The 26012-nt window shown below is 51.3% G+C and overlaps 2 protein-coding genes across 5 annotated transcripts; one reads left to right on the forward strand and one right to left on the reverse strand.

The window, feature by feature from the left end:
- Window positions 1-515: 515 nt before the first annotated feature.
- On the reverse strand, window positions 516-4310 carry SRSF1 (serine and arginine rich splicing factor 1). Of its 3 annotated transcripts, XM_062507058.1 has the most exons (6): window positions 3696-4310; window positions 3312-3496; window positions 2928-3100; window positions 2486-2672; window positions 1953-2072; window positions 516-1022 (listed from the first exon to the last, which is right to left on the reverse strand). In XM_062507058.1, the coding sequence occupies exons 1-5, from the start codon at window positions 3887-3889 to the stop codon at window positions 2050-2052; spliced, it is 762 nt and encodes a 253-aa protein (XP_062363042.1). In that variant the 5' UTR covers window positions 3890-4310; the 3' UTR covers window positions 516-1022; window positions 1953-2049. The 3 variants fall into 3 exon arrangements, with proteins under 3 accessions (XP_062363042.1, XP_062363043.1, XP_062363041.1); XM_062507059.1 differs by lacking the exon at window positions 2486-2672; XM_062507057.1 differs by lacking the exons at window positions 516-1022; window positions 1953-2072 and having other exon boundaries at window positions 2328-2672.
- A 13494-nt stretch (window positions 4311-17804) lies between these two features.
- DYNLL2 (dynein light chain LC8-type 2) lies at window positions 17805-24674 on the forward strand. Of its 2 annotated transcripts, XM_062506860.1 has the most exons (3): window positions 17805-17910; window positions 21136-21274; window positions 22858-24674. In XM_062506860.1, exons 2-3 carry the CDS (start codon window positions 21143-21145, stop codon window positions 22993-22995), a joined length of 270 nt encoding a protein of 89 aa, XP_062362844.1. In that variant the 5' UTR covers window positions 17805-17910; window positions 21136-21142; the 3' UTR covers window positions 22996-24674. The 2 variants fall into 2 exon arrangements, with proteins under 2 accessions (XP_062362844.1, XP_062362843.1); XM_062506859.1 differs by lacking the exon at window positions 17805-17910 and having other exon boundaries at window positions 21122-21274.
- Window positions 24675-26012: the final 1338 nt, after the last annotated feature.

Consider the following 26012-nt stretch of genomic DNA (forward strand, 5'->3'; position numbering starts at 1 on the left):
TTTCACCTTTGGCTCACACCCGTGTGCCATACAGCTCTCCCTTGTTTCCCTCATCCTGACAAACTCCTCTGGCACCAGCCCCCCCTTCCCCAGGGCCCCAGCCATGGGAAGGTGCTGGTCCAGCCTGGCCACAGGGGTTGCCATTCCCCATGGCCACGGCCCAAGAACTATGCAAGATCCTGACTGCTGCTCCATCCAGTCACCCCAGTAATGGTCATTGAGCTCAGTTCTTCCCCCAGTTAGCTCCAGGACAAGCCCATGAATCTCCCACTTTCCCCACCTGATCTCCTATCAACACTCCCTGCTTTAAGCACTGGCGATTCATTCTCTTCCCCTCCCAATCTACCAAATTCCACCCATTTCCCAGGGAACGAATCCTTTATTGAGAAGTTCAAACATGGAGGCTTCCTGTGGAACACTCCAGCTCTGTTCCACACAAAAGGCTTTTGTCTGGATCCCCAACGCGAGGGCAGCAGACAAGGATGAAACTCTGCGACCAACGACGACACAGGGCATGTTTTTGTAAAAATTTTATTTGTCAAAGAAAAAAAAGCAATGGCCAATTGAAACCTACGGCATCTTTAACTCCAATTTTTGGTCTTTAAATTTAGAGAAATGACTTATTTACTTTTTTTTTTTTAAACAAACCCCCCTTTTTCCCCTTTAAGGTTTACCATCTACTCGTGCTGAATCCTTCCAAGGAGATTGCTCCAGCGTACCTCTCCAGGTCCTCGCTTTGCTCCTTTTACCAAAAAAATGCAAAACTCCATCGTGCATCTTAAGGGCTCCAATCGTCAAAAATAGGAAAAAAAATATCTTTGGAATAGCCAATTGAGTTGAATAAAAAAAATCCACACGAATGCGGTTTGGTTGGGGCAGGAATCCACTCCTATGTTCCTGGTAATTTGATCCCGCTCCATGAATCCTTGTAATTCAGCCTCCCTATCCTATCCACATTATGATTTGAATCCAATGATCCAGCTCCAAGGATTGGGATCCAGTGAGCCCTCTCCAATCCAAACCTTTATAACCAGCAAAACCAAAAAAGAGGAGGCAAAAAGTTAGATACTGTAATGAAAAAATAGGATTCTGGGGAATGATCAGTTATGTTTGCCATCAATTAATTTAGATGTACAGTAATAACTATCAATTCCCCAAAACAAACTTTCCAATGGTGATGCTCAGATAATTTCTTTAGAAATGTTAATTACTATCTGGAGGAAACATTGTAAATATTTACAATATGTCAACTGGAAATGCCAACATACTCAGCGCATTGGTGGGTACGAGGTTTTGTGGTTGTAAAAAATGGTTTTACTAAACTGGAAAAGCTTTAACTGCTCGGTCTATCCACCTACTATGGAATGGCTGGACTACAGCTGCACTCCCAGCTGGAGGGAACGTTAACAATCGGTGTTTTCACACGGATTGTGAGTCAATCGTGAATTAGTCTGAGGGGGCAGGGCTGAGACTTAAAATTATTCCCCACTAGGTTTGCTATTTTTATTTTGCTTTCATTCTGGTACTTATAAAAATGCAACAGCCACGCTGTATCAGTCACACAGAGGACATGCAGATTTTAGCAGTATTGATATTATACTCTGATTGCAAGTTCTACTACAAGTGTACAGATACTACGGACATGGACACTTGTAACCAAACGCTGTGGGACAAATAAACCAATACTCTCCCCACCCCCCAGCCCCGGTTATTCCTTTAAGGAAAAAAAACTAGAATGGAATCGAGAATTACAAAAGCAGGGATTTGGCCACAATTGCCCCCCCCCCCAGAAAAAAGTTTTACAAGAGAAGAGCAATCGCAGCCTGCGGTCACGAGAACATGCCTGAAGTGACACGTGGGGACACGTAGGTGCTGGGCCTCAATTCCCCTGTCTCTCAGTATAAGGTCAATACTGCCAAGTTCATCTGTGACAATAGCACTTGGAGTCATACCATTGCCTCCATTATTGATCTGATCCTCCTCAATCCTCCTTTTGACAATCCTAAAATGATTGACATGTGCTCCACAATCCTTTAATCCAAAGCATTCTTAATCCATCTCTTCAGATATGTCTACAGAAAGACACACGAAAAGGCAAGATAAAATGTAAGATCCCCCGGAAGAGACACGTTAGCCACAAACATCCCAACATCCCCAGCTCGTCTCGACCACAGTGGAACACTGAGACATTTACACAGCAATACCACAGCTCCAAGAATGTTGGTATTGAACTAGAACTAAACCGGAACAATCCTGACTGACAGCAATTAAAATACAATTTACCAAAGACAGGAGGGGAATGTCGGTGTCGAGGAGCAAATACTCACTAGGGATTTTACACAAGAATGCAATTCAACACTTCAGCCAATTTGAGTAAAACAGTTGGAATTAAAAAAAAATAATGAAAGACTGTACTAAGTAAAGGAAAACTGTGTACAACATGGGGTTCTACAAAAAGATCAGAGCTAGAGTGATGTTTATGTACGAGATCGGGATCTGCTGTGGCGGGGAGAGTAGCGTGGAGATCCTCTGCTTCTTCTTGGGGAATAACTGCGGCTTCTGCTGTTGCTTCGACTACGGCTCCTGCTACGACTACGGCTGCGGGACCGAGATCTTCCATAGCTTGGGCTTCTTGGGCCATCAACTTTAACACGGATGTAGGCAGTTTCTCCCTATTGAATAGACAGAACTTTCGATTGAAACGTCGAGGCTTCAGGGCTATGTTTCAGGCATGCTGACAGACTGCAGACAGCATTACTACAGCTGGGACAGACAGCAGAGCTTACACGTCTATGTCCAGCCTAACCATACACTTATTTAGATGCTTTGTAACCAAACAATGAACGCCACACGTTCCTTACCTTCAAATCCTACTGTTAAGCCCCTTGTATCCAATTCTGGCCAAAGAAAGTAAGTGTGATACCTACCTCGTGAGATCTAAATTTAGTGTTATCCAGCTTTCGCACAGCGTAGGTCATGTCTTCCTTCCGCACAAACTCCACGACACCAGTGCCATCTCGGAAAACATCAGCATAACATACATCACCTGCTTCACGCATGTGATCCTTTAAATCCTGCCAACTTCCACTTGGAGGCAGCCCTACAGAAAAACCAAGACGTGATTTTAAAACCGGATTAGAGTCTCACCTCCCGTACTACGCGCGAAGGAGAGGAGAGCTCAGCATCGCGAGGACACCACTCCGCCCCTCCCAAAGAGCACGGGGCCATGCTTTTTCGGGAGAAGCTCACAGCAGCACCGCGCCTGCAGGACCCCGGGGGAGTACTTAGGCTGAGAAAGAGCAATGACTCACCCGAGACGATCACTCTGTACTCCGAGCGCCGGGACGGGGGGCCGTACCTGCCCCGGGGGGCTCCTCCCCCTCCGCCGCCGCCGCCGCCTCTGCCGGTGCCGCGGCCGCTCCGAGGAAACTCCACGCGGAGGCGATACCCATCGTAGTCGTAGCCGTCCCGCCCGTAGACGGCGTCCTCCGCGTCCCTGCGAGCAGCACGGGGCGGGCGGTGAGCGGGGCCGCCGCACCCCCCGCCTTTGTTCCCGCTTCCCGCCCGCCTCTCCCCGCCCGCCGCCGCGCCAGGCCCCGTTAGCGCGGCCTAGAGCACCGCGCGATGCTCCTGGGCGGGCAGCGGCGGCTCCGCCAGGGCTGGGGGGGCCCGGAGCAGCGCCAGAGGGGTCTCACCTGGGGTCCTCGAACTCGACGAAGGCGAAGGGCGGGCCCCCGCGGCGGTTCTTCAAGTCGATGTCGCGGATGGCGCCGTACTTGTAGAACACGTCCTCGATGTCCTTGGTGCGGATGTCGGGGGGCAGGTTCCCCACGTAGATGCGGCAGTCGTTGTTGCCGGCCGGGCCGCGGATGACGCCGCCGCCGGACATGGCGAGGTCGGCAATGTTTGCGGCGGCGCGGGGCGGTGCGGGGCGGCGGTGGCGGGGCCGGGCCGGGCTCTCGGAGCGCTCGTCACCTCCCCCGACCGCCGCTTCAAAATGGCGCCCGCGGCTCCGCTCGCGCTGCCTCTGCGCGCACCGATCTCACCCCGGGACGCAGCACCGGCCGCAGTACCGCCCGCGCTCACGGCGGACCAGCAGCGCACGCGTCTTCCGCCGCGCCCTCACTCTTCCGCCCAGCGCATGCGCGGTTCCACCACAAAGTAGTCCCTCGGTTCTTGCCTCTTCGGAGAAGCTGAGTCCGTTCGGGAGGCGCGGCTGTGGGGCGCGAGGCTGCGGGAGCTCAGTTCTACCGTAGGGAGCCTCGAGTCCCCGCGGCAGGTGAAAGACGCGCCTCCCGGCAGCGGCTTAAACGGCGGCTGTTGCGTGACGTCACGTCCGGTGCGGCGCTCCGCGCCTTTAGGCCCGGCCGGGGAGGGCGCGGCCCACAATGCACTGCGCGGGACGGCGGGCGCGCTTGGCGCCAAGCGCCGGGCGTCTCCCACAATGCACCGCGGGCGGCGGGAACGCGCGGCGGGCGGGGGTGGCGGCGGCGCGCGCCGTGTCCCCGGTTGTCCCCAAGGGCCGTGTCCCCAAGGGCCGTGTCCCCAAGGGCCGTGTCCCCAAGGGCCGTGTCCAATGCTCTGTTCCCCCCGTGCCATGCGCTCTGCCCGCTCCCCGGAGGGGCAGGCCCCAAAATGGCCGCCCCCGGGGCACAGGGGAGCGAGGCGGGCACCGAGCTCACACATCGCCTTCGGCAGCTGAAGTCTGGTTTAAATCTCTTGGGCTCGGGGTTTTTCCTTTGCTGAACCCATAGGATGGTTCTTGGGGGCTCTTGCATCCAATGCTTGTAGCTGAGTGCAATAAGCTTGGGCAAAACAAACTTTTAAGAATGGACTTGGTGTCTAAATTAATAAAAGTGGAGGAACAAAAAGCTTTAAAAATTGAGAAGAAGTGGCATCTCAAATGGGTATGTTACAGAATACAGCTGAAGGCTGCATGCTCCTTCAGAAGAACGTTCTATGTAGTGCACTTAGGAAGGTTTGATGTAGAAAAGCAGACTCAAGGCAAAAAAGGATGTCCTGGGGAAGAAGCAAGTGATAATATCCAAATATGTTACGTTTTTAAAATGGTAATTTGAATAAAGACGCTTTAAAATACCAGTGTAGTGCTCACATTGACAGCCCTCACAGATGTGCTAAAGCAGCTTTAGAGAGAAACCACTTCAGTGTGCCCCTGTCCACAAGATAATACAGAAATGTGGGTGAGATCCTGCTAAAAGTTACTGAAATAAATGATCTTGTGCAATCCAGGTGTCTCTCATTGATTGATCCCTGGGCGTTGTTTCTGGCACAAGGGACCATGTGGTGCTGGAGAGGTTCAGTCACTGAAACCACCATGAGGGGTTAAAAGTGTTGGGAGTGTGGAGAAAACCCCTTTAGGCTCATAAGTTAATTAAGGGATTGTGAAAAATGCCTCCTGCCTCTTCCTTGGAGCCCATCACGCTGCCCTCCTTTTTCAGACGTTAATGAAAAATGCATATTCCTCTGGAAAAACAGCAATCCGGTGGCTGACAGGGAAGTATTTTCAGTGGAATATCACGACCTGTGTGGCTGTTACAAATGCTGCTCCTTTTTCTCCCCATGAGGTGGAATGCCTGTGCTCCAGGGTTTTTAACGAGGAATGTCCCTGCTGGTCACAAGGGATTAAATAACAGCAGAGAGAGACAGCCCAACTTCACAAGAGGCAAAGGGTAAATTCCCAACTGCCTGGGGATGTTCTGCATCTATGACAGAGTTTTAGAGTTTCACATTTATCTCTGTAGTGGAGCACAACGTGGTGAGCAGCAACCACAGCCCTGCAGTCCCAGCGTGGATCTGTGTAACTTCAGTGGGTGATTTGGGGTAAACAATGGGGTTTTAGGATTATTTAACAAGCTACTTGCAATTTAACAAGATGTTCAGGTATTTGCCATCTCGGCAGAAACACTTTTTGGAGTCCCCATCCCTGGAAGTGTCCAAGGAATGTCAGGATGTGGCAATCAGTGGTGTGGTCTGGGTGACAGGGTGGTGAGGGGTCAAGGATTGGACTCGGTGATCTTGGAGGTCTTTTCCAACTTGTGATTCAGGGATTCTGTGATCCCTGAAGTGTCCAAGACCAGGCTGGATGGGGCTGGGAGAGTGGAAGGTGTCCCTGCCCATGGCAGGGGGTGGAACTGGGTGAGCTTTAAGGCCCCTCCCAACCCAAACCTTTCTGTGATATTTAAAAAACCCAACAAATCCCCTCCCCACAAAAACAAACAAACAAACAAACCCACGAAGATCCTGATTATGCTTTTCCCAGGTGTAGGGAAACTCCATCCTTTGCCAAGAAATGAGTCTCTATTTTCAAAAACTTATTAAAACCACTGAAAGTTATCCTTAAAGGCATCATAAACAAATGGTAAGTCTGCCTGCCTGGTGAAAACCCCATTGCATAATTTCTTTTGTGTTTTAATAATCCTCATAACTGCTTTAAATGATTTTCCTAATTACCTTAATGAAGTGTCTCTTTATAGAAGTATTAGATGTTTTTCTCCTCATTACCTTCCTTAGTTGTGTGTTATCAGTGGAGTGTTTAGTTGGATATGCTACATAATGCTTATTTCTCAGAGTAATTTTTGGCTTTCTAGCACAACACATATTTGGGGAATTAATAAGTCAGGTAGAGATAAATTACTGGGAAGGCAAAGGCAAATAATCTTAAAAAAAAAAACCAAAACAAGCCAACTACTGTAAAATGACAAGCTTTTGTTGTCAGAATGGGAGCAATGGAAACCAGGGCTTTCCAAGGGAGAAAAATGCAAATATTACCCATATAACATCATTGCTTATTGGTGATGAAACTTGGGAAGCAGGAGGTTTCCCAAGCAGAGCTGCAGGGCTGGGGCTGTGGCCCATGGCTTGTCATCACCCAGCTCTGTCACAGAGAACCTGTTTGTCCTAATCCTTGCTACAGAGGCCAGCTGGGATTAGTCCTGACTAATCTTACTGTGTTGCAAAATAACAGTTCATCAAAGCTCAGATTGTTTGGGAGAAAAGGGTTGGTTTTCTAAGAGGCATCTGAAGTTGTAATGTGTTTTTTTTTGTTTTTTTTTTTGTTTTTTTTTTTTTTTTTGTTTTTTTTTTTTTTTTTGTTTGTTTGTTTTTTTTGAGAACTGAGCAATGAATTGTCCAAACTTGCCATTTCCCTCCTGTAACAGTCCTTTGGAATCTGCTGCTGGAGGGGTTTCCTTGGCATTTCACCAGTACCTTGAAACCCCACAGGTTGTGTCTTTGGAGGTGAAATACAAAGCTGATGTTTTGGGGGGTGTATGTGTGTGTGTGTGTGTGTCCATTTTAAATAGTGCTTCCAAGTGACCAAACTTACTGTTTTGCATGTAGGAAAAAGATACAAAAATACCAGTCTGACTTTTTCAGAGAAACTCTGAGCTTAAAATAAGACAAGGAAAGTGTGCGTGTAAGCTTGAAAATAATTCCCATAGCAGTGGATGGTGACAGAGCTCGTTTTGTTTATGCAGATTTATCTGTAAGCAAAGAGATTTCCTCTGCACATGCTGGGGCATGTCTGGATGCAAACGGAAAACACAGCACACTGCCAGTGGGAATTTTTCCTGGAAGCCAGCCCAAAAGGACACACATGGGTGGAGACTTAAAGGAGAAAAGCCAGAAGAGCAGAGGTAACACTACCGGAATTCAGATCGTCCCAGGTGGATTGGGAATGCTCATTTTCAGAATTTCCAAAACCCTGCTGTTTCTCCTTTGTGAGAACAGCCACACCATACAGCTGGCCCCACAATGTGCTCAGGTCCAAGGTCCCTGGAGCAGAGTGACAGGGCACAGGGAAGCAGAATCAGTTAAATTATGTGTGGTTATTTGTCAGGCTGGTAGCAATAAAAGGTTAATTTAAAAAAAGATTAAGATAATAAAAATCATGGGTTTGCTGCGATTTCTGCTTTCTTCTTTTCACATTATTGGGATTTGCAGCAATTCCCACATGCCAGCACACCATGGCTGGGGCTGGGAGAGATAGGGGCAGCAGTTAACACGGACCAGAAAGTTTCAATGAGCCCTCCCCAATCCATTTTCATGGATTTATTTCCCTGGGAAGACATTTCTGTTCATCCAGAGCTCTGCCATTGCTCCCTGCCTCCTGCTGTCACCGAATATCGTGGCAGCTGCTTGCATTGCTCTTCCCTCTCCCTGCCTGGTGGGATGCTCCAAGGCCTGACGTGGAGAGGGAGGAAAATGAGTGCAAACTGTCAATGTAAATAAACCTGCTAACATTTATTCCTGCTAAGGAATAAATAAGTGGAAAGGAGCGAATCCATTTGGGTCGCTCATTCCAGAGGGAACCTCGGCGTTTGGCAGGGAGTGAGGGTTTTCCTGCAGCTGCTCCTTTTCCTTTTGCTGTTTTTATTTCCCTGTGCATTTTCCTGGAGTTGCCTCCTTTCCCCTCGCTGCATTCCCACACTCCAGATGTGTGGCACACAGCTGGCTGAGCCATCCACACCGGATCCGGGGAGGAGCCATAGTGCACAGCTCCAGCAACTTTCCTTCCCACCACTTGTGTTCCAACTCAGAGTGGTCAGTGCCATCCTGATACAGGGCACTGAAATGGTGTTTGTCCATTAGAGGTATTGACAGCTTCTTAGCTGGTGTGTGGCATCTGTCACCACCCCCGCCAGGACACCGCAGGGCCACGGCAGGAGCTCTGCACTTACACTTCCCAGGGATGTCTCTGTGGGGGCCATGCCACTGAGCCAAGCCTTGGGAGCGTGGATAGAGCTGGATCTCTTTGTTCTCCAAAAATAACCCAAATTTGCCAGGCCTGAGTGGTTTTTAAAAGGAGGTTTTCCATTAGCTTTCCGTGGAGCCGCTGGCAGTGCTGCTGCCGTCCCCGCTCCCTCCCCAGCTCAGGGCTTTCAGCATCATGCAGCCCCCGTGGCATCAGTGTGGCTTTGCTGATTTTATTTAACACAAGGAGGTAAAAGAAGAGAGAAATGCATTAAGATTGGTTTCAAGCGGAATATTTTTTAAATACAAATAAAGTTTTGGGAGCTGTTTCGTGGGCGCTGTAACTTTATGTAAACACTGGAAGAAGTGAGGGACTGTGGTAACCATGTGAAACAAAAACTCACAGAGACCAGGGTAGGAGGGACACTGAGCCATATATTTTTCCTGTCGGAGCACAATGAAAGGCAAATAAATGAGGAAAAATAAACTCAACGATTACAAAAGGGCCAGTGTGGGAGCAGCCACCAAGGTCCAGAGCAGTTTGCTGATCCCAGTGCCCAGGTACTGCTGAAAGGATTCTGTTCCCCCTGGAAATCCTGTTCCACAGCATTTTATTATCCAGACATTCCTAATTTAGGAAACCTCGTGGTTCATATCCCATGAATTCTTAAGGAGAAGGATGCAAAGTAAGTACTTTTAAATGAGCAGGTTAAAAGATGTGTCAGAAATTAGGAGTGGAGCCCCAGCAGTGGCTGTTCTATGCTCTGCTCTGAAGTGCAAGGGAAAAACAAGACAATTTGATTTATGTGTAATACTGGACTTGCTGTACCACCATAGCCCAACTAAAATGTGAAACATAACCTATTTTTTTTTCCTTTTCCTAATAGGCCTTTTAGGTGCAGTTTCTTGAGGGCAGTAAATAGGAATACCAGGCCTTTGTCAGTGGTGTCATTTAGAGCATGAACGATGGATACTAATTTGATCATTTCCCAAGAAGCATATTAATAATTTTATCCTCTGAAATACACGAGACAAAGAAAGGATCCAAGGAGCAGAAGCTGCCTGGGTTGAGGAGCCTGGGACAGCTGGGCTGGAGAGGGCAGGGAGCTGCAGCACCAGTAAAACCTTCAGTTCCTCCATGGGAACCAGTTAACCATAAATCCAAGGCTCTGGATAATGTCCTGGTGTACCAAGGACTTTACTGCTTCTTCATTTGTCCTCCTGCTCCAGAGGGTTTCACCACACACACACACACACACACACAGACACACACACACACACACACACACACACGTGTGACATCCCTGTGAGCCTTTTTTGCTGTTAGCAGCAAACAATACCTGTGCTGCTGGGCTGAGGGTGAGCACAAAGCAGTTCCTCCCCTTCTGTTTGCTCCGAGAGCATCAATGCTAGCAGTGAGCAGGTTTTTGCTCTAGGGCTCATTTTTGTTTATTATTCCCCTTTTCATTCCTCCTTATCCTCCCAAACTGATTGCGTGCCTGCTTGGAGTTAAACATGAGCTGAGCACTGTGATGGACTGGGGCTGAAGTGCCCCTGGGCACTGGTGGGACTGGGATGAGCTGCAAATACATCTTGCAGACCCCTACATTGGTGGTTTACACTGACGGTACAGCTTTGGGTGTCGCTGGTGTCTGCTGCCTTCTGGGTGCTTCATGGCAAAGCCAGGGGTGTGTGCTGACCACAGGCTGGCCTGGATCCCGGCACAGAGGCTCACCTGGATCCCAGAGCTGTCCCAGGACACCGAGGACTGTTCCCAAGGCCATGTGTCTGTGCAGAGCTGTGCTCTCCTCCCACGGATATTCCCGGGCGTGGGACCTAAGCAGCTGTAACATTCCCGTAAGAAAACCACCACCTTTGAGAACTTTGGCAATGTTTGGCTGGAAGCCTCTGCTCTTTGCTGGCCATAAAGTGCATTCCTGACACCTCTCCCTGTGTATCCACGATAACCATCTCCTCAGAGAAGGGATGGGGCTGGGCCCTGCCCAGTAACTCCCACCCTGGGGATTGTCAAGAAGGGGATGGGGTGCACTTGCAGCTCCAGATAGTTTTCCTGGCTGGTTCTGGAGATGCCAGGTGGAGGTGGATATGGTCTGTGCTCCCCTCTGTCCCTGCTCCTGCCCTGGTGCCCTCGCTGAGCCTTTGGGCTGTGCTGGCTCAGAGCAGTGCCCTGCACAAGGACAGCCCTTCCCTCTGCATTTCCAAGGCTGATTAAGCAGGAGGCAGAGTAGCCTTAAGCGTTCTTTTAATTAAAACAAAATCCCTCGTGGTCTCTTATATACTGAGAGATATTACAGGCTTGAAGGTTGTATAAAATGTGTGTTTATTGATCAGATCAACTGTTGCAGCTCCTTCTGTAGAGTTCAGTGAGAACATCAACGTGACCAGGCTGGCAAGGAGGGCAGGAGGGGGTTTGGTCCCAGCTTTCAGTGACGCCAGCCCAGGGCAAGCCTGTGAGTACCCACCTGCTGTAGATATATTTATACACATTTGTATGTATTTACATACATTGAAATACACACCTGCCCAGCTAGGTGTCACCTCCAACACCCATCCAGGTCCTGCTGTCCCAGGCTGTTCCCTGGATATGGTTTGTGGAGTTGTACCACAGGGGGTTGCTTTTGAGCCCACTCAAATGGCTGTTTTTTCAATTGCAGGAAGGCAAAAGCATTTCTGGTAAAGCCTCTGAGTAGTTGAAGGATGGGACATACCTTTCAGGGAGAAGCAACCACTTGAAAGCTTTTGCAGGCTGAGATTTTGTGCTCAGCAAGTTGCTCCAATTTGAAGCACAATCCTAAGAAATGTGAGTGTGTGGTGGAAATGTCTGCAGGCCTGGATTAAAGCAGTGCTGGCAGATGAGGCTGTAGCTTGCAAAAGATAAACATTACAGAAAAATAGTGTAAATATGGGGGATTCTATTTTTTTTCCTCATTTTTTTCCCTCACTTGGGCCAGGAACTGCTAAAGCTTAAATAAATCGTTGTAGAAGTGAGACTGACCTAAATTATTCTACACAGTGGAGACCTTGTCTCCTGCTTTTGGAGATTCTTGAATTTAAACTGTGCCAGAACAGGGTTTAAGTTGTCTGTACAGCAGTAGCTCCTTCCTACGCCCTGGGGAGCTTGGGGGAAGGTGTGAGATCGGCTGGCATGTGCCAGCAAGGCTGCTGAGGAGGCAAAGCCACCAGCTCACACACGCTGGGGGAAGCCAGCAGGCATTTTTGGTGCCACACCATCCCGTGCTCAGTGCTGGCAGGTTTCCCTGCCCTGTGTGGGGCTGTCGCTGTGCTCCACTCGTTCCCAGTGAACACACAGTCCGGTGCCTAATTAAGTCATGCATGTGTGTCTAATCAGGGAATGCACAGGTGCCCAGATAATTTGCATTTCAGCACGCAAGGAGGTCATGCATCAGCATCCGAGCTGAGCCTGCATGAGCACGAACAGGTTCACACTCAGAGCTCGCACAACTGCAGGGCTGTTCCTGCAGAGAGGCTGGGTCAGTGCATGCACGAGCACCCGGGCAGCTCACGCATGAGCGCCTGTTATTTGGCATACAAATGTCCAATTAGCCTGTGCATGACTGCTCAATCACTTCATGCATGAGCACTAAATGCTTTACACATGGTTTGCCAGTAGGTTCACTGGTGAACACCCAGTGTGTTCCCAGAGCAGGGACTCCCCTGGGGACTGCAGCCTTGGCTGGAACAAGGAGAAAAGAGCGTGGCAGAATGGAAGGAGTGCAGCACAGGGATGTGGCTGAAGTGGATGTGCTGAGGTGGGGCAGAAGAAGCCCCCACCTTGCAGCCAGCCCAAAGCCACTGGCTTGTCTTGGCACCTCCCAGCTCCTCTGACGGCAGCACGGTGCTCTGTGTGACCACAGGAACCCAGCTTTGGCAAGTGCTGTGGCTCACAGGAGGGTGGAGTAAATGATCACAACAGCCCTTCCAGCCTTAAAAATGCAGGAAACCTTTGATGTGAAGGCAGGACGCCTTGCAGATAAACCACGTGTGGTGCAGGGTTTGTGCTGGAGCATCAGCCCAAGGAGAGGGAGCACAGAAAAAGCAAAATGGAGAAACTCAAAATTACCCATCATCCTGGCACTGGCCCTGCAAGAACCGAGTCTGTGTCCCCAGTCCCTGCACAGCCCACTGTGGGAGTGAAGCCACAAGACACGGACACAGAGAATGTGGCTTTGATGTGACTTTCCTTCAGTGTTTATGTTGTCTCCAAATCCGTTTGTCTGTTCAGGAGAGATCCGATTAAAGGGAGTTGCCAGCCCTCAGTGCATCCAGCCAGTCCAGGAGCCTGGGCTGGGGTGGTGGGAGCTGGGAGCAGAGGGCTGGGTGGCTTCTCACCCCTCATCCCCTTGCATGCACTGAGGCAGTTCTTACATCCCTGTGGTCATAGGATCCTGCCAAGATTTCAGAGAGACGTCCTTATTTATGGATCCTGCATGAACTGCACACCGCGAGTCACTCACAAAAACTTGCAGGGAGCAGCTGACCTGAATCCATATTAATAAGGCTCACAAGTCGTGGAGTGTTTTCTCTCATGCCTGTGGGATGGCAGGAACGTGCTGCCTGTGGCACGCAGGGTTTAGACAAAAAGCTGTCTATAGCCTGTCACATTTTTAAGCCCATTTGCCTTGGAGATAAGCCCAGGCTGCCCTGCCGTGGTGCCACACTGCAGCTGCCTCTGCTCTGGGACGGACCCAGGAGATGAGGAGCGATGGCTCCCTGCGTGCTGGGGTCAGGGAATGGCCATGCTGCCTTTGGGGATGGTGTTGGGGTTTCAGAGCCTCGGTGTGTGATGCTGCTGGGAAACGTGGGCTCTAGTCGGGCAGAGGAGCATTTCTCCTTGGGCAGGGAGAACCTCAACCTCTGCACCCACTGCCCAGCTGCTCCCACAGCAGTTACAGGAAGGCACACTCTTCCCAGCTTGGACACCTGGGGGACAGTCCCAGGTCTGGTGTTCCGGCACTCTGGTCTCAGGTTGGGATGAAAGCCTTTGCAGATCAGGCAATAAACCAGGGGGCTTGGGGCTGCTCTTGCTGTTAAAGGACCACTCATAGTGTCCAAACCTTCCCCATCAGTGGTGGCAGCTCCCGCGGGAGGTTTTAGAGCCTTTCCTTTTATAGGGCTTTTCCTTTTTCCATGGGATTTATCCAGGTTCAATAGCAGGGATTCAGGGAGATAATAACATACATTAACCAGGGTGCTGGAAACTGCTTCGCAAACAAGATTGATCAAAGCAGCCCAGGATGGAGAGCAAACCCTCCGGAATGTGCTTTGCAAAACACTTGCCAAAACAATTGAGTCCTGGTAATAAATAACACATTTAGCAGGCCTGGGGGGGCTGTGCCGGGAGGGACCCGGCTCCAGTAACCAGAATGCTGAATGCTCAGCCATGAGCAACGGCTTTTGTGGATATGATGAAGTGGCCAAAAGCCCCTTGAGATGGAGCAAAAGTCCTGCTTCGGGTGCCCACACGCTCCATTCCTCTCCAGAGGGGAATTAATAGAAGGTGCTTTGTTGCTGCTGTTGTTTTTATTGATTATTGGCAAAGAGAGTGACTGATGGTGGAGTTGAGAGAAAGGAGGGGAGCCGAGGTGCAGGAGACATGTGGGAGGAGGAGAGAGGGAAGGAATTCCTGCAGGGACAGAAGATGAAGGTGACATTTCAGCTGTTGTCTGCTGTGGATCTGTGCTATAAAATAAGTCCGTGTGCCACCAATCTATGGTGGGGCAGAGCAGAAATAATGGGTTGAGTCATATCAAAGTAAGTTTAAGTTAAATAAGAAAAATTTCCTATGGAAATGTTTCTGCAGAGGTATAGCATGGAAGTGGAGCTGTTGAAAGAAGTGCTGCAGCCACACTCACACTGTCTGCTCTGCATTTGGATCTCAGACCTCTGCATTTCTTGTGGCAGATGGGCACAAAGCCCGTGGTTTTTTACTTGTAATCGCCTGGGATCGGAAACACATCCCAGGGGAAGCATGTGGCCACGGGGCAGGAGGAGCACAGCCTTAGATGGCAAACTTATTCTCACACCAGGCCCCTTTCCTGTGAATCTCTCTGAAGTGCTTTATATAGTCCACTCAGAGGAATTTATAAACAAATGTCTTTTGTCACTCTTCAGGAATGCATCAATCCTCCATCAATCCTCCAAGCACTTTCTTTGTCAAGGCCATGCTCCTTCCAGTGCAAGGAGCAGGACTGAGCCAGGCAGGAGCAGGGCTCCTCTGCTTCCTCTGGCTGCAGATGCTTTGGGAGGAGGCAGGAGGTAACTGGGATAGGGTTATGCTGGTATTATAGAAGCAGCCACCAGCTCTGGAGCCAGCTCTGGGGACTGTAGACTGTCACCATTTGGGTTCAGGGCCACTCTTTGATACGTTGTCCTTTTGCTTCTCAGGGGAGCTGCCTCCTGCCCTGAGCTGAAGATGCCCACAGGCTTCTCCAGGACAGTAGGGAGACAAGTGCTGGTTCTGCACTGGGAAAATACCAAGAGGTCCACATGGTGTGACTCTTGGGGATGTTCTGTGTAGGGTTAAAAGCGAGTCTGTTCCAACTCAGAGTATTCTGTGATGGGAGCCCTGGTGGGAAAGCCAGGGGCTCCCACTGGGTGGGACAGAAAGGATAAGCATCGCCTAGCAGCTGCCTCTGGCCTTAAAACCCATGAGCTGCCCTGCCTCAGCTCAGCTCAGCTCAGCTCAGCTCAGCTCAGCTCAGCACTGAGAGCAGGGCACAAACCTCCCTGATGCAAACGGCGGCTCCATTCCAAGGCTCTGCGCCGCCCGCTCTGGAAAGCTCCTAAAACAGATCCACAGGCTCAGATGTGCTGCCTCAACAGAGACTCGGCAGAGCTATAAATAGCCCAGCCAAGCGTGGTGCAGCGAACCTGAGCGGAGCCAGCTGCCCTCGTGGGCAGGCGCTCCAGGAGCCGTGTGGGGACGGCCTGAGGCTTTGCAGCATGGTCCGAGGAGCTGGCCCGCTCTGCCCAGGCAGGCCAGGACTGTGTCACCTCCCCAGGCATGGCCTTGTCCCCACCCGTGCTCCTGCAACCTCAGTGCCGGGCACTGCAGTGTTCATTCATCCTCACTTCATTTTCTGCTGCTGACTTCTCTCTTAAAGCAGGAGCTCAGGTCTGGACCCATTAAGGAATAGTAAATATTTTATTTGCTGTTGGGGTTTTGACCAGTATCTCAGAGGCTACAAAGGTCACACTAGGAAATAACCATTTCATTAGCAAACGGGATCAGTCCATTCTGGGGCTGCTGGCTCCTGGACTGAACCCAGCCTGTCCCCTGGGTGCTGTTACCAGCTGTAAGCTTGTCTTCATTCAGCAATCGAGTCAGGGACATTTCAGGACCTGGAGTGGTTTTCTTGGTTCTCAAGGCTATGCAGGCAATTAAAACTGGTCTTGTTAAGAGGCAGCTGAGCCCAGGCAGCGCTGTCTCCCTTTCGCTACTGCTTGGGCACTGCAGCGTGGGAATGGGGACAGCGCAGGAATCAGGGGTTTTTGTTTTGCCGGGCTTTTCTTCAGGTAGCTTCTGCAAAGGGCTTCTTGGCACTGCTGCTCGAGTGAAATGGAGCAACCAAAACGGGATCTGGCTGGTGGCCAGCCGGGCAGACGAGCGGGGGGGGGGGGGCAGGTGTGTGCCTGGAGCGCGGCTATCGAGGGCAGGAGCCCCGTGTACAGGGAACAGCCAAGTGTCTCAAATGGCGGGGGTCACACCTGTGTTTGAGGATCCCTGTGCAGGAAAGCCGGGGTCACACCTGTGTGACAGGGTCTTGCTGGCCTGGGGATCCCTCACTGCTGGCTCCGGCATAGGATCCTGAGAGCTCAAGGGCAGGCGTGTGGACAGAGGTTTTATTCTGCCCTCTTGGCTTTCTCGTGTCTGTGGAGCATCGCATATTTTTGGGGTGAATATACGATGAAGCAGCTCAAACGTGACACCCCCAGCCTCTGGGTGTGCAGGGACAATTCTTGGCAGCACAGTACCCAGGTTTAGGATTTTATCAGCTTTCCCACACACAACAAGGCTGGCAGGAAAAGGACCTGGAAGGATGCCCTGAGACACCCCAGGGGAAAAGCGGTGACTCCCGCAGGATGTGGGGCTGGCACTTTAGTGAAAGCTGGCCATTCCCCACACTTCGCTGGGCATTCCCCGTGCTTTTGCCGTCTGTAAGAAAACCCCAAGAAACACCAGAACGCTTTTGATGTGTTCAGGAGGGGTAAATGTGTTTGGGGAGATGCTGAGTCCTGTGGGGGACACTGAGCACCTGCTCGCTGTGACCTGGAAACCTGGACATTTGGGATATGCCCTCCAGCTCCAGGGAACATGGATTTGTCCCAAATGGGATGCTAACAGCCTCAGGGACCTTTCACAAGTCTCTCTCTCCCCTTAGTGCCTTTCAGCTGTAAATATGTGCCATTGTGGGAGGACATCTCAAGGCTCAGGAGATCCTTGGCCATCACAGGCTGGAGATCTCAGGTGAAACGTGCCGCTGAGGTGCAAAGCTTGAACTCATCACCAAGACAGGACTGGATTTGACTCAGATTGAGCCCTCTGACCGAGAACACTGGTGTGTGACCCAACCCAGCGAGATCCTCTTAGAAGAGTTCAAACTCCCGCCGGGAACCGGGGTCCCCAAAGCAGAGGGGAACCCCCGCAGTGGAATCATGACCCCCTAGGGCAACGAAGGTCCCTCTAGGGATCAGCCGCTCCAGGGAATCAGGCTCTTTCCCCGGGGATGGGGGGCCGAATGCGCGGAACCGGCGGACCACTACCAGCCCGTCACACCTGCCCGGGCGCCTCACGGCGCGCCCGCCCCCCCTCGGCCCCGCCCCTCCCGGCCGCGCGCCGCCCCGCGGCATTGTGGGATGAAACAGGATGTAGGCAGAACAGCGCGGGCGGACGGGCCGGGCGCGGCGGGCCGCGCCGCGCCGCAGCCAATGGGTGCGCGGCGCGCGGGGCGGCGCGGCCAATGGGGTGGCGGCGGCCCGCGCGCCGCAGCGGGCGGGGCGGTATTTGAGCGCGGCGCGGCGCCGGGGCGCAGAGCGCGCGGGGCGCCGAGCGGAGCGGAGCGGGCTGAGCCAGCGCGGCCGGGCCTCCTCACACCACGTCCTTCTCCTCCTCGGTGCTGTGCCTCGCCCTCCCGGGGTGGCCCTGTCACTGTGAAGGTGAGCGATGTCCCCCCTAGGCCTGGGCTCTCCAAGCCTCGCCCGGCACCGGTCGCTCCGTGTGCGGGGTGGCGGCGGGGCCGCCCCGAGGGCGGAGGTCGCTGCCCTGGCCGGGAGCGGCCGGCCCTTGTGGAGCGATCGGAGCCCGCCCCTCCCTCGGGGTCCGCGTCGCTGCGGAGCCGGTCCGGCTCCAGGCAAGGTCACCGCGGCCTCGGGCGCCCCCGGAGCTCCCCCCGTGAAGGTCACGCAGTGCTCCGGCTCCCGGGAGCTCTGCGGGGGAAGGGGCTGTGCCGCAACCCCTCCCGGGGCCCTTTTCGGACAAGGTGGTGGATGCGATTTGTGCGGGGGTTGGGCCCCGTCCCCAGTCGCGAAATCCATGCTGTTCTGGTGGTGGAGCGGTGGGTGCTGGGCTTGGGCCCCATTCCGATCCGTGGGATCTGTGCTGTCCTGGTGGGGAAGTGATGGGTGCTTCCATTCTCGCGATCTGTGCTGTCCTTATGGGGGAGGTGGTGCATGTTGGGCTTCAGCCCCGTCTCATTTCTAGGGCTCTATCCCCCTCAGAGAGGGAGAGAGTGGTTTCTAGGGGGCTTGTGTTTCATGCTCTTCCCAAAGCCCCTGCTTGTCCTGCTGGAGTACTGGCCTTGGGACTCATGCTCGTTTTAAAACCTTATCCTACCTTGGTAAAACAGTTGGCTGCTGATGCCTTAGGCTTAATTTCCCTCCCAACGCTTCATATTGCCCTGGAGTGGCAGCTGGAGCTGTGGTCTTCCTTCTCACAGACCACATCCTGCCCTTGTGGGGAAGGGGTAGCTGCTGGAGCTGTAATGTTACCCCTTCCTTGGCCCATATTTTCCTGAGGTGGATGGTGGGGCTTTGTGGTTTTCCTCAAAGAGGGTCAGATAGGGTGGCAAGACCCCGAGAGCCACCTGTGATCTTGTGGTTTAGGGTTATGATGTGTTTGTGGTGCTGCTGGGCTGCCTCGTGGGGAGGAGGAGCATGGCCCTGTAGCCCCCCAGGGAATGAGCAGAGACTGGGGCCCTGCTCTGTGGCATTCAGGTGCATGCAGGGTGTGACACTCCTGAGGCAGGTGCAGCAGCACAGCTCCTGCCCTGGTTGGCCATGGGGGATGCTGTGCCCTGGAGCAGTTCAGGGGAGGGTGCTGTGCTGGGGAAGGCCTCCTGGCCAGCATGTGCAGCCCTTCTGATGTATAATAATTTTTTCCTCTGTTGCTGTTGCCCGTGGCAGTGCAGACCTGCACTGGGATGCTCCTTGCCTAAACAATGAGGAGGGGAAGGTGCCTTTTGCAGGTCATTCAGTGGCTGGTTATGGAATGGCAGGTGCCCTCTGAACTCTGGGCAGTGCAGGTGTTTGAAGGCCTGGTGTGTGAGAGGGCTTGCTTGTTCTCTTTCCCTGAAGAAACTTTTCTGGAAGAATGACCCCCAAGTGGATTTCTGCTGCTTCCTTCTTCCTGTGGACTGGACACCCGGAAGACTTTTCCAAGGGATTGTCAGATTCCTGGGTGGTGAATCCAAATCTACATGCAGTTTGGGCTGTTCTGAGCTGTGTCTTCTCTTCCCTCAGCTTCTGGGCTGCAGGCAAACCCCCACTGGCTGAAACCACAGCATGGAAAGGAGCAAACTGCTGGGAAGTGGCTTTTCTAGAGCTGTGATAGGGGCATGTGCTCTCTGTTGGCAGCAGAGCTCAGTTCCTGTCATTCCTCCCCATGCTGTTAGTGTGTGTTAATAGCAGTGCTCTATTAAACATTACATCTAAACTGTATAAATTAAGGTGGCAATAGAAGTCTTCAAGTGCAGGCGGTGGGAAGAATTGAAGTATTGTAATCAGAGGGCTGCAATTATGTAACCGGATTCTCTTTCTCTTTGGGTAGCAAGCTCCTTTAATTGCTGTAACAAAGCTACTCCTTCAGTTTTCTGGGGCTCTTCCAGGAAGTGATCATTGCAGCAGATTTTTTTCACTCCACAGCAGAGCTAAAAATGTGTATTTTCGCTGTTTCAAAACACTCAGTAGTATCACTCAAGACTTGCAGTGCTGTAAAAGGATTTAGAAAACTTAATGGTGCTCTGCAGGCTAATTGGAGGCACTCCTTGCCATTAAGAAGCCTATTCCCACAAAGTTTTAATGTGCTGGGGTAAGAGCTGCTGCAAGGTGAGCAGCTGGATCACCAGGTAACACGTGCCTCCTCAGGCCTCAAGTAGGGAATGGGACTGAGGGCTGTGATGCCCAGAGCAGACCTTCATGGTGGCACTTCTCCAGGGCTTGAAGAAAGGCTGCAGTGTTGGGATCATGAAATCCCAGTTTTCTAGGGTATGATGAACTGTGCTGGAAAGTTCCCAGTGCTGAACACATCCCTGGGAAGACCATGTCAAATCTAATGACTGTAGTGGCTGGTACAAAGCAGTTTAACTTTGAGAGCAAAGGGGGCTGCACACCTCACTCCACAGCATGTCCTGGACTGCAGTAGCATGCAGGTTTTGGCATCTGTGTCTGGTTCCCAGGTGAAGAGGGAGCAAGAAAAAGAGAGCTTTACCAAGCTCTGTGTCTGTGGTGGGACCTGTTTGAAGGCTGCAGTGTGCTGTTAACCTGCTTCTGGCTCATCAGACTGGCTCTGTCCCGTGGGAACAGCTGAAGGCTGGGTTTCATGGCAGAGCAGCAGGGAACTGAGGGTGTGATGATGGCTGAATGTGGAACAACGTTCCTTCCAGGCTTAACTAGCAGCAGGAGCTGTAACACCTGGGATGGGGTAGAATAGAAGCACTGCTGCTTTGAGTGTACCTCCTGAGCCTCTGTGCCCATGACAGGCAGTCTGGAATCTGTTGCTTGTGAGGCTCTGAGCAGAGGATGTTCCAAAACACTGGTACACCTGGAAGGCAGACCTGGCTGTAGCCTATTGATGTACAGGAGGGCTGTGGCTCTCTGCAGATCCCGTCTCCTCCCATACAAAAGCTTTTCCTGCCTGTGGTTAATAATGCAGGTGGTGATGCTGGACTACCTCTGATCTAACCTCCAGCCCAGTGCTGGTGCTCTGGCTGTGAGGGGCACCTTGGCCTGGGGCTGCTGTAGTCAACCCCGAAAAACTCACTCTGGCCATAGCAGGGGTTCGTGGTATCGCCTTGTGACGCAGCCTGCACGGAAAGGACAGCCTCTGATGCACAGGAAGCACCTCCTGTTTGGGAAGGGATTAAAGGAATCTATGTTCTGCCTTAGGTTCACGATGTCTGACAGAAAGGCTGTGATCAAGAATGCGGACATGTCCGAGGACATGCAGCAGGATGCTGTAGACTGTGCTACACAGGCCATGGAGAAGTACAACATAGAAAAGGACATTGCAGCATATATCAAGAAGGTAACTCCGGGATGAGGGTGCTGTGCTGGCTGCGACTTCCCAAAGCTCCTGAGTCTGTCAGGAGCTGAGTGGCTGAGGCTTCATGCTTGCGTGCTGGGAGGGAGAAGATACTTGGCTTCTTGGCTGCTTTACTGCTGTTTTCAAGAGGATGGAGTGACTTCTCCAAGGTCAGGGGAGGGGCTATGGCAGAGCTCTGGCAAGCTCTGAGTGAACTGCAAGTGCTGTCCCTCAGGATTTGCTGCCCTGGGAAGGGCTGGCAGCTGCCTCTGCTTAGGACTTGCTCCACAGACCTGCAGCACCAGTGCAGGTGGGATCACCCCAGTGTTTCACTTGGTGAGCAGCAGTGCATGTGTGGTTCTGGGATGGGCCTTGTGCTGGCTGCTGGGGCTGTGGAAGCTGCTGTGTTAGAAACAGTGCAAGCAGCTGCCCTGGCTGGTGAAGAGGTTCTCTCCCCATTTACAGAAGCCTGTTAATTGAGTCTCATGCTTGATGGTACCTGGGGAGCTATTGGGTCCCCCTGTAGCAGCTTCTGAGAATGGTCAGGCAAAGTGCTCTTGGAGGAGGGAAACTTTACTTGAGATGCATTGAAGTCCTGGAACCTGGGTTGCTGTTTGGGCCTTGCTTGTAACCTAAGCTTGAAGGCAAAAGATTCAAAGGTATCTCCTGACTTCTCAGATCACTTTGAGGCATGACTTAGCTCCAAGTGCTCAGGGCAATGAAGCCTGTGAAGTGAGGGAGTGCAACAGAAGGCGTCCAAAAAGAACTTGGCCTTTATTTCATGAGTGTGTTGGGAGGAGGGAAGCAATTTGATGCACCTTCTTGCCCTGGCAAGAAAGCCTTTTCCATACTTCAAAGGTTACCTGCAAAGAGCTCAAACTCTTCTGCTGTCTGAGAACTAGAACTGGCTTTAATCTAGGATGTTTCGTCTGTTTTTCTGGCTTTTTCTGGCTCTGTCTCAGAGGAGGGAAGGGTGTTCTTGGGAGTCATGTGGTAATTAGAGGGAGGAAAATGGTCTTCAGCCCTATCCTGCCTGCTAAGTAGAAGACTATTGAACCAGCATTCAGCTTGCTCACCTCTGACCTCTTGGGTCTTTGCTCTCTGGCCTGTGAATCTGCCTGCTCATTTTCAATGTGGATTTTTTTCCCCTTTGTGTACAAGAGTCCCAGATACAGAAGCCAGGCTTTTTCTCCTTCCTTTTTATTAGGTGACTTTTTGAGCTCAGATGCCTTGCTGGAGTAGACATGCCAAAACCTTTTTTTCATTTTTTGTGAGTGGGTTTGGAATGGGAAAGGAGAATTATTCCCCTGATTAGCCTACACACAGGGCTGTACCAAGGAGAGCTCTTGTGTCTGCTGATGGTGCTCCAAGGCTCAGAAGATGTTTTGCTTGTGTTGAATCCTTCAAACAATCCAGTGCAGAGGTTTGGTTGCTTAATTGGGTAGTGTCTTGCAGTGGGCGATCTCAAGATGCTGTAGGTGGGAGGAGAGGCGATAGTGTGTCAACAGAGCCAGCTCAGAATTTGTGCATAGAACTATTTTCATGTGGGCTTTCTTGGCCTTAATGCCTCTCTTCTCTTTCTTCAGGAATTTGACAAGAAATACAACCCAACTTGGCACTGCATTGTTGGCAGAAACTTTGGCAGCTATGTAACACACGAGACAAAGCACTTCATCTATTTTTACTTGGGTCAGGTTGCAATTCTTCTCTTCAAGTCTGGATAGGAAATAGGAGCGATTGAAATTTGGACTGTAATGCACTGATGGCTGAAGCCACGACTCCCTCTAACATGGCTATGCCGCTGCATGGACTGTATACTATATTTAATGTGTATATGTTGCAGTAAAAATCTACTTCTGTTTAGTTGCCTGGGAAGAAGGCGGCATTTTTTTGTTACTGCTTTTTTTGGTTGTATTGCACTAGGAAAACTGTAAATGCTTAAACAATGGCCTTTACGTGGGAAGAAATAAAACTATTCCACAACAGCTCCCTCACTGGTAACTCCTTCTTTGAGGCTGGGAAAACTTTTTTGGGCAGGCCAAAAGCCCCAGACTTCTTTACTGAGTCCTGTTAGACTGTTAATCTTGCAAAGAGGAGCAAAGCCAGTGTGAGCCTCTGTCCCACCCTGCAGACTGTAGAGAGCTGGCTCTCCCAGTACCCTCGGGGCAGGTCTTAGACCTTCCCTGAAAGCTGGTGGGGTGGCTCTGGGTGACGTGGCTTCCACACCCAAGGTGATCTCCACCTTTGACTGTGATACAGGCTTGCAGCTGGCACCCCTCGGTGTTCTTGCTCAGTGCCCTTCGCTGTATTTTTGGCTCTGCTGAAACATTGACCTAGACTTGAGTAAGCAATTCATCGTGGTCTAGAAGGCTTCAAAACCAGCCCCTGAGTTCCTCCTTGTTGCAGAAAGCAGCAATCCTGTGGGTGAAGTCTGTAGACCTTGATATTGAGTCTAAAGCCACGTGGCCTGGCCCCGCAATGGAGTAGGAAATCAAATTGGTGACTACTGACAACAGCTCTATTTGGCATGTTTGTAGCCAGTTGTCTCAACACTGCCTTAACTTGATGCTCTCCTTAAAGCAAGCTAGTCATGTGGAAGACTTGTAAGTGGCCACTGTCTCTTTTTCTGTTTTTTTTTTTCTTTTTTTATTTTATTTTATTTTCTGTAGCTAATAAGCTATTTCCGGAGGATTGTCCTCTATGTTCTGATATCTGCTTTTGTTCTTAAAGCACAGTACCAAGAAGTTAAATTTACATGTGATGTTTATGTGAAGGAAACTCATGTGACATCTGCTTCAACGGCAGACAAATGTCTTGGTCTCCAATAGGTTCAGCAGTGATGTTGTCTTAGTACGTTCTGACTCGGGATTACACTGCAGGAAGTTCAGATCTGGGTGTGCAGAAATGCTCTGTGATGGCAAGTAAATCCCTGGTGCTTGTTATAAGCTCTAATTATTGGTTTGCTGACTAATGCACTGGCATTACCACTGGGCTGGTGAGCCCAGCTTATCTCTCTGAGATTAATTTGGTGTTGGGAATAAATCATTGCTGGGGGCAAAGGGCAGAGTGAAGGGAGCTCTTTGTGAAATGATTTGGTGACCCAGGTTGATGACTTCCTGAAGTAAAAGTCCTTCTTGTCTCTGTGCAAAATCCAAAGTATGCCTAATTTTGTATTATGGATAGAACAATGTTGTAACTAGAAAGAATGTAGCTGTCATAAGTTCATGTCGATGAAAATGTCTGCACTGGGATAATGTGCCTTGGACTGTCTGGGGCACTCGTGTGGTCTTGTCTCTTCAGACCTCCTCTCTGGTTCTGAAAGGAGAATGTTTCGGGTTTGTTTTTTTCCAAGCATGAGTCTAATGTGAATCCGTTCACGGTCTCTCGTGGAGCAAGATCTGTTCCCTTCATAACTGCAATTGCTCAAATACCATTTATTTTATTTTTTCGAACATTAAAGGTGAATTGACACATTTAAACAGCCTCTGATTTATTCTTCTTTACCAGCTTTCCTGAGCAAAGCCTGTCATTGTCCAGAGAGGGTGAGCAGCGATTTCTCAGCCCTGAAAGATGCTGATGACCCACAGAAGGCAGGTCAGAGAGGGAGAAATGACCCGGAGGAGCTTAGGTGGCTCCTCCGTGCTGGTGCTCAGCTCAAAGGCTGAGTCTGGGGGAGGGATTCAGGGAATTGTGTCCTGCTGCACCCTGATGGGATGCTCTGTGCCAAGTAATCTGGATCTGAATGGCTTGAGGCAGCCAGGGGGTGGTACAGCAGCCTCCTGCACAAGAAGGTGTTTGCCTGCTTCCCAGGAAAGCAGGTTTTCCCTGTGCTGGAGAAAAAGCCGAGAGCTGAATCTGATGTGTTTATTTCCTCTTGCATTGCGGGGGCTGTGGGCTTACCCTTCAACAACCCACCTCAGCTTATCTTGCTCCTGATGTAACCTAAAACGTGGGGTTGTGGCCATAGTGATACTTTGGAAAAGCTGTGGGCTCTTCCCAAGCCCAGCAGTGTAACAGCTCTGCTGTGCACAGTAACACCAGCGTGAGCAGCGTGACTCAGCCGAGCCGCACGGGCTGAGCGCTCCAGGCAGCAGCACGGCTGTTACACACGGGCCATCTGCTCCAACCCCACCTGCCGGTGCCCCAGAGCAGGGGTGGTTTCTACTTTAGGGGAGCTGCCACTGTTGTTCTTTTCTTGGTAGTCCCAGCCTTTTAGCTGGAAGTGGGATTTGCTGGGCTTGAATGCCAACTGGGCTGTGCTGGGGCTCTGCATTCCAGGCCTGGCTTGGGGCTGGGTTAATACTGTGGTTCCAAGGAAATGTGCAGCCATGTGGGGCTGGGCTAGTCAGGCCTCTTCTGTGCACAGGGCCCTCAGACAAAGCAAGAGGCAGAGAAACTGGATCCTGAACTCCAGCGGCTGATCTAAACCTCAAGTGAAACACTTGTCCAGCCTGAGTTTCATCTGGGAAACCTCTACTCCAGCCATGGGTCCAGGGGCTGTGGTACTGCTGGAAATCAGTCTCTGGTGGCATGGGGAGGCCCTTCCAGGGCTGGAGGGGTGGTGTGCCGTGGAGCTGACACACACAAGTACGAAGTGGGCTTGGCGCTTCCTTGATATGTCACTGCAGCAGGAGTCCTTCTTCAGGCTGAAGAAGAGGAGCTGTTGCTCACATCTAGCAGTGAAACAGAGCAGTCTTTCCCCTAAACCATCTTCCTTGAAGCCCTGGGGCCCTGGAAAACA

Source organism: Cinclus cinclus, chromosome 22 (genome assembly GCF_963662255.1).
Source record: "Cinclus cinclus chromosome 22, bCinCin1.1, whole genome shotgun sequence".
Taxonomy (NCBI): domain Eukaryota; kingdom Metazoa; phylum Chordata; class Aves; order Passeriformes; family Cinclidae; genus Cinclus; species Cinclus cinclus.

Coding starts and splice junctions, on each gene's coding strand:
- SRSF1 (XM_062507058.1), bottom strand. CDS start 3,889: ATGTCCGGCGGCGGCGTCATCCGCGGCCCGGCCGGCAACAACGACTGC. Junction 3,497..3,695: donor GTCGAGTTCGAGGACCCCAG/GTGAGACCCCTC, acceptor TGCTGCTCGCAG/GGACGCGGAGGACGCCGTCT. Junction 3,101..3,311: donor GTACAGAGTGATCGTCTCGG/GTGAGTCATTGC, acceptor GTTTTTCTGTAG/GGCTGCCTCCAAGTGGAAGT.
- DYNLL2 (XM_062506859.1), top strand. CDS start 21,122: ATGTTCTGCCTTAGGTTCACGATGTCTGACAGAAAGGCTGTGATCAAG. Junction 21,275..22,857: donor TTGCAGCATATATCAAGAAG/GTAACTCCGGGA, acceptor CTCTTTCTTCAG/GAATTTGACAAGAAATACAA.